Source organism: Sander vitreus, chromosome 20, assembly GCF_031162955.1.
Source record: "Sander vitreus isolate 19-12246 chromosome 20, sanVit1, whole genome shotgun sequence".
Taxonomy (NCBI): domain Eukaryota; kingdom Metazoa; phylum Chordata; class Actinopteri; order Perciformes; family Percidae; genus Sander; species Sander vitreus.
This window is the reverse complement of record NC_135874.1, coordinates 6,279,868-6,298,038: the sequence shown is the minus strand read 5'-3', so window position 1 is coordinate 6,298,038 and position 18,171 is coordinate 6,279,868. Positions and strand designations below refer to the sequence as shown.

General features: G+C 40.2%; 3 protein-coding genes and 1 long non-coding RNA gene across 6 annotated transcripts in view; 2 read left to right on the top strand and 2 right to left on the bottom strand.

The window, feature by feature from the left end:
* Positions 1–313, top strand: part of LOC144534925 (uncharacterized) — a 2,079-nt gene extending 1,766 nt beyond the window's left edge. Inside the window, exon 2 of the long non-coding RNA XR_013503626.1 lies at positions 1–313. This exon is cut by the window's left edge and continues 308 nt beyond it. This is a non-coding gene — a long non-coding RNA (uncharacterized LOC144534925).
* A 6,078-nt stretch (positions 314–6,391) lies between these two features.
* On the bottom strand, positions 6,392–8,992 carry oip5 (opa interacting protein 5). The gene is made up of 5 exons (XM_078278108.1): positions 8,683–8,992; positions 8,284–8,350; positions 7,441–7,563; positions 7,098–7,179; positions 6,392–6,593 (listed from the first exon to the last, which is right to left on the bottom strand). The coding sequence occupies exons 1-5, from the start codon at positions 8,852–8,854 to the stop codon at positions 6,504–6,506; spliced, it is 534 nt and encodes a 177-aa protein (XP_078134234.1). The 5' UTR covers positions 8,855–8,992; the 3' UTR covers positions 6,392–6,503.
* A 299-nt stretch (positions 8,993–9,291) lies between these two features.
* On the top strand, positions 9,292–13,453 carry nusap1 (nucleolar and spindle associated protein 1). The gene is made up of 12 exons (XM_078276718.1): positions 9,292–9,469; positions 9,673–9,735; positions 9,862–10,083; positions 10,691–10,856; positions 10,960–11,046; positions 11,180–11,292; positions 11,401–11,451; positions 11,573–11,751; positions 12,351–12,517; positions 12,623–12,736; positions 12,828–12,933; positions 13,041–13,453. Exons 1-12 carry the CDS (start codon positions 9,395–9,397, stop codon positions 13,126–13,128), a joined length of 1,431 nt encoding a protein of 476 aa, XP_078132844.1. The 5' UTR covers positions 9,292–9,394; the 3' UTR covers positions 13,129–13,453.
* Positions 13,010–18,023, bottom strand: ndufaf1 (NADH:ubiquinone oxidoreductase complex assembly factor 1). 3 transcript variants are annotated; one of them, XM_078276721.1, is made up of 5 exons: positions 17,745–18,023; positions 15,794–16,333; positions 14,846–15,031; positions 14,574–14,648; positions 13,010–14,404 (listed from the first exon to the last, which is right to left on the bottom strand). In XM_078276721.1, exons 2-5 carry the CDS (start codon positions 16,307–16,309, stop codon positions 14,264–14,266), a joined length of 918 nt encoding a protein of 305 aa, XP_078132847.1. In that variant the 5' UTR covers positions 16,310–16,333; positions 17,745–18,023; the 3' UTR covers positions 13,010–14,263. The 3 variants fall into 3 exon arrangements, with proteins under 3 accessions (XP_078132847.1, XP_078132846.1, XP_078132845.1); XM_078276720.1 differs by having other exon boundaries at positions 17,550–18,022; XM_078276719.1 differs by having other exon boundaries at positions 15,794–16,336; positions 17,550–18,017.
* Between the last annotated feature and the right edge of the window lie 148 nt (positions 18,024–18,171).

The following is an 18,171-nucleotide window of genomic DNA, read 5'->3' as shown; positions in this document are numbered from 1 at the left end:
TGGCTTTAATTGGCCGAAAGGCCGGGAGTTTCAGTTCTCCGTGTAATGGCCTGAAAGACTCCATCATTTGGGCATTTTCAGTCAGATTTGGGTTAGATTCTTATCAGGCTGCATGTAAATGTAGTCACTGATGCAAAAATCCCCCGCATGCTTTATAATTAGATCAAAGCAGTTTGATAATGAACAAACTGCTCCTGTTACCTGGGAAGAGGGTAAAGACACACACGATACTGTAGCAAAGATCAAGGCCTGTGATTAAATTACATTCATAGGGTGGTGTTTTTTTGTTTGTTTTTTTGGTTTGGTTTTTGCACTACCTCATCGCCAGAACAAGTCCCAACAGGAGTGAATGGGTGCGTGATCGGTAAAAGTAACTTAATGGTTGTCAAGCGCCACAGCAGTTTCATATGTTGTTCCTGGATAAATTGAGTTAAATAAGTGACGTAGTTGACAGGTGAAATAGGAGCAGCCGGAAGCACACGATTCAACCATTTCCGGGAAAACGTTGACTCACTCAAACTGTGGTTCCCTATGCATCTGTTCTAAAGGAAGGTCACAATAGTATTTTTACTCGGCGATCTAATTTTTGGCATTTTGGTGCTCTCCTTTGTCAAGTCTGCAGGTTTATTCACAAATTGAAGATGATATTCCTGTTGTGACTTAATCCTTGATATCCTTAAAATCCGGCAATTTACAGTTTTTAAAGTTAGTCTTTTATTACCAAAGTCTAGTCCAGTATATCCATGGATAAGTCCCCCCCCCTTAACACGCTGCATGTAGAGACAGAAATGACTATTTGATTCCTTTTTGTGGCATGAACAGTGAGACAAAGTAACTCAAAAAGTAATTGAATCTGGCATATCAAACATAATGCTTTGTCTCTACCTGCCGTTTCCATGTGTCCAGTAAGCAGAGCGATACCAGCGCTCAAGTAGCAGCTCCTTTTCATTCAAGCTTATATTGGATTTCTCCTTACCTGAAAGAAACCCTGGTCTCATTTCATTAAGTTTTCTTTTGGGATTATTTTTATATGGAAAAAAAAAAAAAAAATCACATTTACCGGGATTTGTGCAATATTTGATCTTAACTGTCATGTTGTTGACCAAACTGTATATTGTATAAACAAGTGACACGTTGTTTGAAAGCAACAAAATCACCAATGTCTTCCATTAAGATATGTATAGACTCATGTGCATTAGCTTATTTAGCGGGACTGTGGTGCCAACATTATAGTAGCCATGCATGACCAGTTGTGATGCTTGCTTTTTGAAAACTAGTTCAAATCAGTTTCTAGACTAAGCTGGAGCTCAAAACTGTGGAAACCATTTCATTCAAATGAAAGGGTGCTAGATTGACGTACAACACCTGTTAGATGCACCACATTTAGACACAGCTTGGCCCTCAAATCTTAGACTAATGCCAGATCTCCCTTTTTTATTCCATGTCCTGGGTTTAGAATAAGTTGCGTTTAAAAAAAATAAATAAAAAAATACAACTTAAAGTATGACACCATCAGGGTATGCAGTTAATAAGTATTGATTCAAGTTCATATAGGTGTATATTCTCAATATAAGTAAGTTCTTTCTAACAGAACTGCTGTAGGATTCTTAATCTGGAGAAAAACAAAGCGTAAGAGATGCCCTAAATTGTATTGATGCACTCTTAAGCGTCAACAAATAAGGTAGGAATTATGCAACAGCCAAAAAGATCCCAGATGTGACAGTGGTAGGAACCTTTAGAAAAAACAGTTTTTATATTAAGAGTAGTGCTTTAATCCTAGATTTGGCTATAATTGGTAGGGATCTGACATAGTGTTTAAGTCCTAGAATTAAGATCTCATCTTGACATTGTATTGTACATAATACCTCATAGTTTTTGGGATTCAGAGCAAGATATTTTAATCCATAAAATTGTATTTGATTATAGTTTTAGAAGCAGTAACCTACAATAATGCATGAGTTTAGTGCCAGGGTGTAAGTGTTAAAAGGAGTCTGTAATGTCCACTTCCCCCGTGCTCTCTTTTATGCCTACGGTAGCAATCTATTACTCACTTCTTTTTTGGGGGGGGGGGAGTCGTATAATATTTGGCTTTAGAATACAGTATCACTTACGGAGGTTTGGGGCACTTCCTGCAGAACAAGGTATACGTGAGGACAGCTGTAGCATCATGTATTACAGACACAAATGACCTGCCTTGTATTCTTTCCACACCAAAACAAGAATCGAAACCAGCCGGTACATGAGAGATGCTTTAAATTTCAATTCTTGTAGCATTTTTACGTCTAAAAAAAAAAAAAAAAACCACCCCACCTTTTAGAGATACTTTCAGTAACTCTGTGGCTGCAAAGGACTTACTGAATGAACTTGACACTCGTTTGGAAAGCACTTTCTCTCTCTGTACTGACTTGCACTGTCATCATCACCATCCTGTCTTGAATACTGTGTTCTAAAAACCCTGTAACGCTCTTCGTGGGGATTTATAATCACAATCTATAAACAAGTAGGCGTCTAGCAACAAGAAATTGTGGGTTTAGAAAATATGCATGAACCTAGCAGAATAATGAATGATTTGTATTGCATGCAATAATCCAACTTTGTAATGTGAATTGAGTGTAATTAGGCTATTGAAATGTTCACATCGGATGTTCTGTGACACGGTGACACTAGGGCTGGGTTAAAAGAATCCATTCTCCAATCCAAATCAATCTCCGTTTGAGTGATCCATTATCGATATGTAAAGTCCCCAAATCGATCGAAACAAAATACGTTTTATATGATGTTAGTCATATTAAGTGAAGTACTTTAAAAAAAAAAAAAAAAAACTTTTTGGGGGTCAATTCTGTAAACAACCCGGTGTATTATAAAAAAAAAAAAATATTTGCTTGTATAATTTAATGTATGGCATAAGTTCTCGGAGAATCCCTTTTTTATATCCAAGCAAAATTGGTACTGGAACTGAAATTTCCCGAACCTTATTGATATTGAATCGGAGATGTAACTGAACGGGGACCTTGTGAATCGGAAGGGATTGGATGGATTCAGGAAATGTTTGGCGATACCCGGCCCTAGTGACAACCCTGGGGACGGTTGTTTGACACAGCAGCAAGCAATGTTGAAGTTAACTCTGATCACCACTTTGGTTTTTACTGACTAAATTGCACCCAAAAAAAAAAAAAAAAAAGACGTATCAGAGAGTATTTTTGTGTCAAACATGACCATGGGCAGTACAGCCCCAGTGCAGCTGAAAAACACTGATCAGCCTTTGTTCCCACGATATAAAAAAAAAACAACCCAGAAGCTTAGGTAAAATGATTGACATTACTTTGTTGATCAACTTTTCCACTGAGCAGGTGGACTGTGTAGAAACTATGCACTCCAGAGGGAGAAAATGGGCATGCTTATTACGTGTGAGCCTCTTGTCTGGTTTTGTATTAACTGAAAAAAAAAAAAGAATCTGTATCAGAAATTAAGCAATAAAATGCAGCATGGTGCCAATTGGATGGCTGTGTGTTGATGTTTACTTAGTTTGAGTGCTGTAATGGAATGAGTGACATTCTATACATCATCATCTTTGCATTAGAGCAAAAGTCTCTAGCCCCTCGTTAACGCTCACGTGAGGTTTGAACGCTTGTTACATGCCAGAAAGCAAAAATTATTAAAGCGTAACTCTCGCCAAAATGCAACCCAGGGTCTTTTTGTGACTGTACCCGAGTCAAACTTCAGTTTAAAAGCATAATTGGGACGGAATCGCCACTTTTAAGATTGACCTTATTTTTGTTTTCGGTCAAATGGCCTTTTGAATGGGAGTGCTAGGGGCACTTCTATGATAGCATCAAAATAGCTATTTTTAAAACACTAAGAAGGCTCGACACAGCATGAAACTTTGCTCCAAGTATCACCAGGGGCTCTACACCTTAACGAAAGCATTGAGAACATTGTTTGTGTACACAGTTTACTAAAAAGAGAGGTTTTGAACAACTTATTTAGCTGTTGGTTTTTCCGCTCGCAGCCATCTCGCCAGTCAAAAAGTGGCGATCTCCGAATGCAACGTAACAGGGAGGAGAGTAAAGATGGAAAGCTCCTAAAGCTTAGTTCCATATAAATGCACGGATAATTTGTTTTGTCGTTAGTGAAAAACAATATTGACCTTGCAGTTGAAAAAGGAGCCTCATAAGAATGACATTTCCTCCTATGGAGTCCGTTCATCGCCTATTTTTGACTGGCGAGATGTCGGCGAGCGGAAAAACCAACCGCTAAAGTGAGTTGTTCAAAACCTTTTTTTTTAAGTAAACTCTGTGTACACAAATAATAGCTGCTTTCCGACCAAGTAGTTACAGGAACGTAGTTATAGGAAAAGTCCACTTCTAAACAGATCTACTAACTACTCTCCTCCAAAACCGTTTTTTCCAATTGCATTGCAAGTGGCCATAGGGACTGGTAGGAGGGGTAAGGGAGTGATGTAAGCACGGAAACGGAACGCAACGGTCTTTATAGCGTTAATCAGAAAACAAATACACCAAAAAAAGTATGAACTAAATCTAATGTATATAGCATATTTGTCATAATTTAAACGAGCCTCCCGAAGAGAAACGAGTATCTCTCTCTCCCCCGCCTCTGCCTGCTGCGCTGTGGACGTGTGGGTGACTGTGTGTGTGACGGCCGGCCAGCCGCAGGACACGCTTGTGGAGTTTAACTCCGAAAAAGACAGTTAACCACAGGTTCCCGTTAATCTTATGATGGACGTGTGTTGTGATATTTAAACAAACGAACCGTCAACGGCGAAATGAAAGCCTCTTATTTACGGGAGCGGTCTGAGAGACCTCCAGCTCACAGCGGGGTCTCTGAGCCAGTCATGGCCGAGCAACGAGCTAGCGGCCGGGGCAGGCGCCTGCTGGCTGTCGCCTCATTTCATGGAGCTTCTCAACTCCGAAAACTTTGAAGCAAATTGTCAATTCGGCATCAATTTTTGCAAATCTAAAACAGTTAATTTCTCGCCTAAAACGTTGTCAGAAGTGAAATTAGTGATGAATAAGATGGCGAAAATTGTTAAAATTGTCCCGTTGTTGGTCTGTCTGTACCGGAAACCCGACCCTCGTTGACCTAGGTTCATATGCTGAAAAGGGAACAGCGAAAAGACCCTGCCCTGAAGTAGGAGCTGAAAGATCCCCAAAATTGGTCCAGTCGGAACACGATAAAAAAAGGGTTCTAGGAATTTTTATGTTCTAGGAACTGCAAAAATCCCTCCGGTCAGAAAGCGGCTATTGTTCTCAATGCTCGAGTTCATGTGTAGAGCCCCTGGTGATACTTAGTGGTTTAAAAATAGTGATTTTGATGTGATCATAGTAGTGCCCCTAGCACTCCCATTCAAAAGGCCATTTGACCGAAAACGACAATACGGTCAATTGGCCTAGCTTAGCATAAAGACTAGAAGCAGGTCCAAACAGCTAGGCCGGCTATCATAAAGTAAAAAAACTTGCCTTGGGGTTATTGTGCTGTAACAATTTTTTTTATTAGCTTTATAGACAAAATAGAATTTTACACAGCAAAGATACAGACAAAACGATCTTAAAGAGAGTAGTAAGAGCCCCTGCACACTGCCTGCGTGGCGTGAGCGTGTCCTGTCCGTTTATATTTCGGCTCCCATGTTAACAGGTTAGAGCTTGTGCACTGCCTGCGTGACACGCACGTCTCAGGCGCCGAAAATGGAAAATTCATGAAAAATGAAAATTGGAAGCATTTCCAGGCAAAATAGAATAGGAATAGCGGTTTGTCATTTTGACATTTGAATACATTTAATAAATGACATTTTGATGTTTGAAAGTCTCTAGGTTTTGACATAAATGCAGATATAAATGGAATAAAAAAAAAAAAAAGTATCGATTTTCAAATATTGCACCTGCAAATACATGACGAAATATTCTGTAGCCTATTTTGCCGTCAATTCTGACGACATTGTCTTTGCTGTAATCTATTATTTCATTTTATCAATGGGAAACATACATGTGTACAGACAAGGCTAGCAGCAGCGCCGCGTCATACACGTTTCTGGTGTGCGAAGACATAGAAAACGCCACGCAACAGAAACGCCACGCTCACACCACGCAGGCAGCGTGCAGGAGGCCTAAAATACAAGGGATACAATAGTTCTGGTGTGTTTAGCTTATTATCAGACAGCTTTTCATATATGGTTTTCATGGCCTTGCAGTTCTGACTACGTTTCAGGGTATCCATAAAGATACTAATGGTGCCATATATACATTTAAGTTTGTCGTTTTGGTTTGAGATCTTGCTGGTGTAGATAGGACATTTTCCCAAAAACTAAAAAAAAAAGGTATACAATGTAAATGATTACAGCTCCAAACTGCACAAATATTCCTTTTTACATCAAATAGCTTTACGTGGAAACACTGAAAAAACACAAGTTACAACACAAACAAGTATACAAGAGAACACATATCCCTAATCCCAGGACTAGGTACAGTGGAGATTGCATGTTCGTACTACTAGACAAATTCACTGGTCACACTTCTGTCAGCCAGTCTGCTCTTAATGCGTGACATCTGATCCAACTGCACTTCAAACTGCTGCCTCACCTGCAATGGAAATGGATTTGTTTTTTTTTCAATAAAAAGGCATTTGTTTTTGGCCCAAATCCTCCCTGCCTGTTTTTTCTTTACACAGTAGTCCTTTGTCACACTTGAACTTTTGAACATGTACATAGATTCAAAGGGAACTAGATGTAATGGAATGCTGATTCACCACTTAACCGAGAGGCTTCTCAGGAGTACAGCTGAGGCTGATGGGTAATAGTTTAAAATGTTACTCTCGGCGTCACACTCTAGCTTTCAAATTTAACTGTTCTAACAACTTGTACTCCTCGAGACAAAATTGAGCCTGTTAAGAGTTAAAAGTATTTAATTAAAAATGTATACAAATGGCCAGATCATGCCAAGTAAATTAACCTATAGAACAAGTAAGTGCTATTCACATGTCACCCCAGTACTGAGATTATTATGGGAGCATAAAACACTGCAGTTGTACATACAGGTATTAATCTTGGCTGTCAGCATAAAGAGTATTAGATTTCCTTTTCTCACCTTATTCATGCTTTCACTGAGGGGCTTCACATCAAATGTAAGTGTGGCGGCCTTCACCATTGAGCAGCAGTCAAGGATGTAACTGCAGAGAGAGATAGGAAGGGGGGAGGAGGGGGTTTAAAGGCTCAAGTGATGAAGCCTAAAATCCGTTCACACCAACAGTATCCATAGAATAAAAAAAAGGAAGGAATCAGTCACTTGGCTGGCAGAAATTGGCTGTTTCATCTCCTAACCTGAACAACGCTCATAATACACTTGTTTGTTTTAAGCCTCTCCAGACAGCAGTGAGTCTGTACACAAGAAGTTAATATTCTCGTGTGCTCACAGAAGCAGCAGAACTTACCAACTGATGTTTGCTTTGTAGAGGAGAAACATGGAGCGAACCGTGGCCAAACGCGACGGGGCAGAGTGAATGACTTTCCCCACAGCACAGCGGCAGCCGCGGCATATTAGAGAACTGTAGATGCTGAAAGGAAACAACAGCTGTGACAACAAATGGGACCCTGAGCGAAACATTTCAGTCATCGCCGTATAACACAGTGCTTAATCACAGTCTGTAATAGCCTGTAGGTGACAATGTAGCAGCTGATCCATACAAACACAGTCAATGTACATGGTGAAAAAACAAAACACTGTTTATGTTCCCCACCCAGAATTTAGATAATCAGTTCAACTTAAATCTGATATTGCATTCTGGTGTATAGGGATATTTACATGCATAACTGTAGAGAGAGTGTGTGTATATAAAACCCACAAATTCACACAAACAATACCTTATAACATGACCTCAGTGTCACACACAAACATTTCAAAAAGTAATTCGTAACTGATGTTACAAAGTACAAGAACTAAAGCATTTGATCAGATTTTTACCACTTCATATTCTTTGTTGACAACACTGGAGATATGTTTGTAACACTTACAATATATGCATAGTCGACTAAAAGGGCTTAAAGTTGCAAAGTCTCTCTATAAGTGGATACAAATGTACTCAGTAGCATGCTACATGTTATTTTGATCCGCAATGTCTGACAGCCCTAATCCACACAGCAGACTGTGTTTACGACAGAATCTTTGTCAGCTGTTGAGTCATTACGGCTTTGAAGCTCAATCTTGTTTCTCTGTGCGTGCGTATGTTTGCGTGTGTGTCACCTGAGGGTTGAAGCCACCAAACTTTTTAACTCACCAATTAGCCATTGCGTCTTTAGGTCCTGACTCCATTGCATCACTGATGACCACATCATCGGTTACTCCTGTAGGGAGAGGAGCAGCGATGTATTGATTAATATCGTACTGGGAGCATGTGATTATCACCGATGCGGGGAGGGTGCAGTAGCCCTGCAAAACACACATTACAGCACATGCTAGGAAACATAGCAAAGGTAAGGACAAGTTATTAAAACATTGCCAAAAAAAAAAACACGTAGTTTGACCCAAAAATAGGTCCGCTTTTTCCGGAGCTTTCATCCACATCTTATGATTTTCCTCACCGAATGGACAACAGTTAACAGTTAACTTACTAACCTTAGTTGTAGACAACTAACCTAGGCCATTTCAACTGAGCAAAGAGATGACGTGAACTTACTTATACACACGATAGCGTCCATACATGTAATCTCCCCACAGACGCCGAGGGAGTCCCCCAGGACGGTGTTGCATTGCTGACAGTGGAGAGTCATCCGCTGCTTGTGTTCCGCCTCTGTACCTAGCTTTGCAGCGTTTGTACGTTGGATTAAGAGGCTCTCGTCAAATTCCATGTTATTAAGTTTGACAGACTACAGAGCCTAGATAGCTATAGCTATTTGTCCCGCTTGTAAATTCGAACTCAGGACCAGAAAGCAGGACGTCTCTTCCTTGTGTTTTTCATCTCGGCATGCTCGGTGTAACACTGCCACCATCTGGAGTAATATGAGAAATGCCGAAATAATGCCAAAGAACATTCGTTGTAAACATTTAACATGTTAAAACAAGTGAAAACTAAATAAGCTTATGCCAAAAAAAAAAAATGATTTGACGCTACTCATTATAAATATATTAAAGCGCTAACTAAATAAATGGCTCAAATATGACGTTGTTGACAATGGGCAGAACGCCCAGAATGTATCTTAACTCCGATTGGCTGCGATGCACACCCGGTCACACGCAAGAGCCAATCAAATGGCTCCCGCTGCTGTGTTTTGAATCGGAGAAATTTAACCGTCGAGCGCTGACCCACACACACAGCTCACAGTGCATGAGAAAGCAAACGTGTGTATACTGATTTATTATCACAAAACGGAATAAAGTATAACTGCAAGATGGATTTAGACTCCATGAAGTATGCGGAGCTGAGAAGCCTCGCGAAGGAGCTCGGCCTTAAAGCCAATATGAAGGTAATGGAGTTGTACTTTTTAAATACATTTAGAAATACTTCGAGGTTATTGTCCAACTGTGTTAACGCTACGCTAACGGTTACTGTAAGCTAACGTTTGCATTTGTATGTAACTTTAATTGGGGCAAATGTACTCAACAGGCAAATAAGTTATAACGTTAACCTCTTTGCAACAGGCTAACGTTTTTTTTGGTTCGAAAACAGGCCGATAAACTCCTGAAAGCGATCAAGCGCCATTATCAACCAGAAACGGAGGAGGAAGAGCAGGTAACTCAATCCTGATCAATTATACTGTTTGACGGCAAAATCAGTCTTAAGGCATATGCCTTTTTTCTTAACGTTAATGCCGGATGTGTAACTTACATCAGTGTATTCTTGTTGTTTTTTTTCCAGGGACAAAAGAAAGATGTCACTGCTGTTCAACAAGACGTAACTGCCACACAAGAAAGTGCTAGGGAAAATAACGACGCGTCATGCAAGGAAGACGTTTTCAGCCCCGCTGTGTTTGTGAACACACGCCGGGCCCGGGGAAAAGGAAAACATACCAAGAGGAAGCTCTCTGATACTATATCAGTGCCTGAGAGTGATGCTGAGTTACTTTCAAGTGCTGCAGAGGTAACGCTAACTTACTTCACATCATAAAATACAAATCTATGACATTAACAAAGCTACAACTAAATAGGACAGCGTTTACATGTGTTTTTGTGCATGTTTATCCCCCCACTACTCATTGGTACATATATGCAAAGTCCATGCAGGGATGGATCACTATGCATAGAATAATTGTTGCTGCAGTGTAGAGCTGGGCGATATGGGGGAAAAAAATCAGATATCACAATATTATTGACCAAATACCTCAATGTCGACACTGCGACAACATCGTAGGGTTGACTATTGGTGTTTAACAAAATATTTTCACAATTAGATTTTAGGAAAATAATCATCAACAATGTGAATACAATGATTAAGTGGTTAAAGGCAAATAATAGAAAAGCTAGAACAGTCTGGTAAGTTCCAAAAAATGACATCACTTTACAATGCAGCCTTTAAAACCAGGGACAGATAACACTTGTGTCATATCACGATATTACGGTATCCAAAAATCTAAGACTCTATCCAGTCTCATCACGATATCGATATATTGCCCAGCCCTATCGCAGTGTCAATTTCTTGCATTGAGGAGGATTAAAGATTTTAAAAAACGGTTGTTCCTTTTTTAAAGGGTGATGCCGAAGTGGCTGCATCTAGCACGAAGAAGAGAAAAGTGTCCTCTGCCAAGGATACTGACAAAAGTGAAACCGAGCCTCCTAAGGAGTCCCTGGACACTGACAGTGAGCAGCAGCAGCAGCCGGACATTAAGGATGAAGCACCTGTGCATGGTGATACAGGTCAGCAGTATGAATTGGAACCGTTTCTTCCACTCTTTCTTTAGTCCTGATTATCACATACTAACTTTTTTTTCTTCATTTTAAATGTCTGTCCATTAAAAAGCACTAAAAGTGGCCAGAGCTGGTAGAATCCCTCGTTACCAAGGACTCCAGCAGAAGACCAAGTCGTTGCTGAAGCCCGTCACTCCTAGTAAGTTCTTTTTGTTTTTTTTTCCTTGCTCCCTCTCTTCCACCATCCTTTTTAACCAAAACCTCAGAGACCATTACACTGTACTTGCCTACAAATCTTAAAATGAGTTTTGTATATTGTTCCTCTTTTGTAGATTTCAAAAAACTCCATGAGGCACATTTCAACAAGATGGAGTCGATTGACTCCTATGTCCAGCGAAAGACCAAGCAGATGGAGACGTTGAGAAGTTCAGTTAAAGAACTGAAGGTAGGCTACTCAAAAGCTTGGCTGACTTTATCCACAACCTTTTTTTTTTTTTTTTTTATGTTAAATCTTTAAATTGTTTTTTAAAATGATATTCCATTTTATTTTCAGAAGCTTTCTGACAAAACTAAACTGCAGCAAGTTGATGGCAAAACTCAAGTAGTAAGTCTCATCTCCCGTTGAACATCCACAACTGTACACAGGCACTACAGTTGGAGTACATATCGTCCATTTCCAGAGTGCATTGAAGGTGATGATGACCTGTATCCATGTTTTTCTACAGAAGGCAAAGCAGAGTCGTGCCTCTATGTTCAGCCCTGTCCTGGCGAATAAGGGACCAGCTGAGGACAAACGCAGACACACTTTGCTCTCTGCCAGCAAAGCTCCTCCAAATAAACCTGCTGGGAAGCAAGGCGCTGCGTTCAGACCGTCCGTCCTTTCCACTCGCAGGATCAATGTTCGGTGAGTCACTCTTTCTTTCTCAGGCCTTTGATGGGACAGAAATTTCACGACATCTTCCAGTAACCAGCTGTTGCTAGTAAAGTTTTGGACGTCGCAGCCACACTCGTGTTGTTGTGAATTCCTCACGCTACGGAGACTGTGCAGCAGCCAGTAAACATCATCCAGCTTACACGGGGTTAACATCCCAGCACACGGGGATAGATTTGTTTCCTGCCTTGGCCTTCTCTTGTCCATAACATTCTAACAGAAGTTTTGTTTTATAACAATGCATCATAGTGGCCTTTTTTGACACTGATCAACAGAAAAAAAGATTCTATTAATTCAGATTATTTTGTAGAGATCTATTCTCACTGACCTTCATTTATAAATAAAAATACATGTTTGCATAAGAGACGGCCCACTTCTATCTGTATTTGTGAGCGCAGCGTAAACATTCACACCCTTTTCACTTTATATTCAAGGATCTTTCTCTAATGCTTGCTGTCAAAAGGGCAACATTACATCTCCTTTTGATTCAATATCGTAAAACATGAAAAGTTATTTTTGGCACTGTGTATGTAGTGGCCAAAGTGACACTTTTAACGGCCGCGTGTTTGCAGGTTCTCAGAAGCCACTTGTGACAATGTGTTGAAGAAGTCCTTGGTGAAGACGCCGGCGCCCCGCATGTCACCCTGTGTGGCCTCGAGCACCCCACAAAATCAACCCGGTAATGGAGGAAAGGCCAAAAATGTGAAGGCTTTAACTTTCTCTGCCACAAAAACTCCAGGTAGCTTTACCTTTTTTAAATCCTTGGAATGTTATTCAAATTTGCCCATAGATATGTAGAGAGTGAGTGATTTACCCCCCCCACCCCCCTCTCGTAATTCCAAAGGAGCATTCGTTTTCACCGGCAACATGAGTACTTCAACAACCCCCGGTACAAACAAGTCCGGCTTTGATCTGAAGGCGAGTCTGTCTCGTCCCCTCACCTACAAGCCTCACACAGGTACAAAACCACTTTTTAATTTCTCTGCTTCCTGAAATATGGCATCAGTAGACGGACAAGTCCCTGACGTTTTTTGGTTTTGTTTTTCTAGGTAAACTGAAGCCGTTTGGAGACACCAAAGAAAACGCGGCGGGAAACAAGTCGCTGATCGCAAACTCCCATCAGAAGAATTACAAACAGCACCAAGTCCAGACAAGGTACGTTTTTAAAATGAAAGCACACACTGGCTGTATTGATTAGTCTCCCATAACAAATGACTCTTACAACATCAGCCTCTTATGGATGTTTCTTTATTTTATGTTAGGGGGGACAGAAGAGCAAAACACGCAGAAGACCGGAAGCAGAAGAAGGAGAGCATGCTTGGGGCGAGAAGAGGCCTCGTCATGATGTAAACATGCCGTGGTTGTTTTTTAGATGCTTTGTATAGCCTGTTCTTTTTTTCAGTGTAAATATTTTGTCGTCTGCAGTGGACTCTTTGATTTCTGCAGTCTCTTTTAGCCTACTATTAGGAAGCTCCCATTTTCTGCTTCTATACAACCTACTGTGCGGTGTTTAGATGTAAGCCCTTGCAGCTCTAAATGATGCTTTGTGTTTGAATGTGTAAAGAATTGATGTTCTGTTTTGCTGCGTTTGCCGAAACTGGTAATTTTGTTCTTAAAAATTTGATGCTTTGTTTTTTTACTTAAAATAACTGATAAAGACATTGATACAAAAGTTTGCTATTGTAGTCTAACATTTGTACGCACGATATCACGATTTTAAAATTAAATTTGTCCTGCAAAAAAACTAAGTCAATATTCACATTAGAAATATTTTTATAAAGATCTGGTTGTTTAACATGATCTGTTGGATGTAAATGTGTCACAGACAGGACTTGAACTCAAAAAACAACTCAATATTGTTGTGAAAGAGCATTAAGATGGTCTCAGTTAATGTCCTGGAATGGAAAAGTTGTAAATGTTAACAGCTACAATTGTTTTATCTCCTAACAAGTCCTGAATTGGCTTATTTTATAACCACATACATACACTACTGGTCAAAAGTTTGGGGTCACTTAGACAGAATACCTGCTGAGATCATTTGCATTGTTTTTTTTAATGAGGGCAGCAGTTTTCAGATTACATTATGTGCTTACAGAATTGCAAAAGAGTTCTAGACTGTTGTAGAAGGAAGTGGCTGATCTTTAATGCAATATCTACATTGTCCATTATCAGCAACTATTCATCCAATGTTCCAACATTCTGTTTACTAATCTGATATCATTTTAAAAGGCTAACTGAGAAAACAATGGAGAACCCTTTTGCAATTATGTAGTATATATGAAACCGCTCCACCGTTACTGAAGTGTCGCAGTTCATTTGCTAGAATCCAAATAAACCGTGTCTTAAAATAAGTGTTACCAGCAATAATGGATGTGGTGTAATATATATTGTCCACCTCAAGAAGATGGTACATTTGTTGGTAGTTAATATAATGCTGCCACTATTATTCAATAACTGTTCATCTGCAGTATTGTAGCACTTGCTCTCAAATTTCAGGATTCCTCTTGTACATCTCGTAAGCAAACTCCTCCGTGTGTGCATAATCTTTGCAGGCGCCAACAAAGTCAATCTCCAGCTGGAACGGACCGTCCGCTTTATCCCCCAAGGTAAATCCAATGGTGTTAACCTGTTAATACAAAAAGATGTGGTAAAGATGAACTAATTTAGGTGAGAACGAATGTTACGGTTAAAAAAATATCCATAAGGTAATGACACAATTGTACTCAATGTAACTTAGTAATGTCTTAGTTCTGTATTTGATGCCATGTCAGTTGACTTTTTCCCCTTTGCTCTACCTTGTCCAGCCAGAGAGGATGCTGGTTGTCTTGTATCCTCCCACGATATGTGAGGAAGAACTTGGAGAAGGGTATCTGTAAATGAGTAACACTTAAGTGTTAGAAGGACTGCTAAAAAAATTATATTGGACAAAAAGGAAAAAAAAAAAAACTCATTAAGCAGATATTCCGAAAAGTCAAAAATGCAGCAAATGTGGTAACAATGTTCTCCAGATGTTTCTTCTGGTATATCAACATACTCAGAAGGGGTATTAATTATGTTTTTTGCTTGCCTTGACATCCTGCCAGTAAGGTCCTCCCCTGGTATACAGGAAATAATTGTATAGGTCATCTTTCTGGTGAGAGAAGTACATTTGTGTGCCGATGTTGATCATCCACGGACGGCCATCACCACGCACTCGCAAATGCAGGCTGTTGAAACTGGACCAATCATAGTGCTTTTTTCTATCGAATGAAGCCTAAAGGGAGACCCAAAAAAAAGTAGGGCGTTAAGTGCAGCTGTATTCATCCTGTAACTGTGACCAAAATGAATTTAAGAACAGTAGAGAATTCCCAGACCTTGGGTGTAGGCAGGTTTTCATTTCAATACAAACCACCAACCAGATATTCCTGATTTTTGGTCACCTGCCAAAGTGGCAAGTGGTAGCGCTAGGCAACAGAACAGTACTATAAGAGATATATGTCTAAATATTTGTTTAGTTGTAGAATAACCCGTCATTATCTTGTTCTTGTAAGACGAAGAGTAAAAAGAATGGGGGGGCTAAAACAGAGAACACACCCCCCCCCCCCCACAAAAAAGCATGTATTATTATACTATAGGCATATTAAACACATGACTGTTGCTGTAGATCATACTCCCAAAATAGAATCTAAAATAACAAAAAAAATCAGTTAACTATTAAGTATTATTTTCCAAACCCTGTTTTGAAAGTTGTTTCCTTTACAGCCAATAATAAAGTTCTAGTGGGGAAAAACTGATATTTATTTTTAACTATATTTATTTATCTATAGGGCCAAAAGTAGTCCAAATAAAATTTGAGTCATAAAAATCCACCTATACACACACACACACACACACACATATCTCCCAGGTTTGCTAAAACCCCAAGTTTCTAGGGAAAATACTTAGGACGTGACCTCGGTATCATCAATGGCCCTGGATACTATTACAGTAACTTCCCAACCTCGTTAGAAGTGAATGTATGATTCCACAAACTAACCAGTGGTTGCTTGGAGCGCATGGTGCAGTAGCCACTGTAGCGGGTTTCTCCATCCCTTGGAGGAGTAGAGCTCAGAGTCCCGTACAGTAAACAGGTGTTCTGGTTTTTGCCAAGCTTCAAGTGAACTTCACTTTGGCCTCCTATCTCTCGATCGGAGGACACCGTCCACTGCTCCAGGCTCTCCGGACCTCTGAACTCCCACAGCACTTGGTTCTGCTCCAACATGTGCTCGAGGAGCGGTTTGCCTTGTGGACCAACCCAGCGGTCAGAAAACTCCTTCTTTAGGAGTGCCAAATGCTTCTTTACCCCGTCAAAACCCTTTGAGAAGCTAAAGTTAATCGGCTGCCATGGAAACTTGTCTACTTTGGGCTGGCCGGGTCGTCTGTATTCACCCTGACTCACAGCTCTTTTGGGCACAGTGAGAGGGGAGGTGGAGGGGAGGAGCAGCTGCTGCTGGTGGTGGATGGAGCTCAGCAGCCTCACTGAGGGGAGACGGGTGATCTTTTGCAGAGACATTTCAGTAGTGATATGGACGATTCACTGCTGGGATACATCACACAGAAAAGTGGTGTCATTACAGTGGATTTACAGGGTGGTAATGAATTATCAAGATTAAGTTCAAATAGGGCTGTGCGATATGGAGAAAATCAAATATTACAATATTCTTGACCAAATACATTGATGTAGATATTGCGATGATATTGTAGGGTTGACAATTGGTGCTTTCACGAATACATTTTAGATCAGTACAGAGTCAGACACTCAAGGGAGTCACAGGACAGTGTACAGGACAGTGTCTGACTGTCCCGGGACAGTCATGGAGTCACAGGACAGTGTCTGACTGTCCCAGGACAGTCATGGTAGTCATAGGACAGTGTACGGGACAGTCAAGGTTGTCACAGGACAGTGTACAGGACAGTGTCTGACTGTCCCGGGACAGTCATGGAGTCACAGGACACTACCAACAGGACAGGACAGTTTTTTCCGCCACTGCTACTGACTAAGTGGTTAAAGGCAAATAATAGAACAGCTAGAACAGTCTGGTAAATTCAGAAAAGTACATCACTTTACTGTAATGCAGCCTTTAAAACCAGGAAAAGACTAAACTTACCATATTACCTTATCCAAAATCTAAGACAATATCTAGTCTCATATCACAATATCAATATAATATCGATATATTGGCCAGCCCTAAGTTAAAATGTTAAAGAATCTTTAGCTACACTAATTTTCTCTTGAAATATGAGTTAGGTTGTTTGTATTCATTTGTCTTATAATAATAATAATAATAATAATAATAATAATAATAATGTCATCTGGGTTCCCCACTGGTGATACGTAAAATTATATATTTTCTGAACAACTGAGAATCTATTCCAGTTGTGTTACTTAATCAATTGTTAATTTCACATATAAAAACAATGCAAAGCATTTGCTGGTCTGAGCCTCACATATGGCAGTGTGATTTTGAGTGGAGAATTTCCGGTCTGTTCTTTGTTTTCACTAATTAAGTATATAATGTGTATATTTTTGAATCAGGTAACGCTAGCTTTTGATTATGACTTATCATTTTGTCACCTTTATTGAGTAGATGAATTATAGAATTATGGTAGATCGGTCATTTAGGTACAGCCATGTTTAACACTACATTTTATTAATATTTAAATACATAACCATGTGGTTTAACGTTACATTACTCTGAAGACCTAATATGATAGTAAAAAATACATGTTTAACATAATCTGGTTCTACTTACTGTGATCACGTTGTACCAAAAGGTGACGGAAGGATATTTCACCGCTTTCTGTTCTTGTTTTAATTTGACAAAACCATTAAGTTATCTGTTATGGATTGAAAACATTTATAAACTGGTCGTGTATTTACAAATCCAAGACATATTACACACGGAACAACAGGTTTAGCTAGCTACGACAGTAAAAGGTTGATTTACCGTGGACCTTGAATGTAGCTGTAGTGCACCAAAGATCCCTGTCCTGACTGAGGCACTCACTGTCAATATGTAGTTCCAGTTTCTTCACACCGCCGCGCGGCAACCGCCTTGACGACCGCCCACATGCAAGAGCGTTTCTCAAAAAAGCAAAGCGTTTTTAAAAGCGATTCCTGCCGACGGCGGTTACCGCCAGGAGTTCTGCACGTTACTATTACACATCCATGGCTCAGCACGACGCACTCTGTGCGCGGTCACGAGTGCGGCAACCGCTTCATACCTCTACCGCAGTGATCAAAACCGCTTCCCTTCTGCCGCCTTCCCTTCATAGTAATGACTGGAGGAGGCGAGTTGCCGCGCGGCTTAGTGAACTGAAAGCCCCTTCAGCTAACGTTCAACGTCCTCGCATCCTGGCCCAACGTTTTTCTTG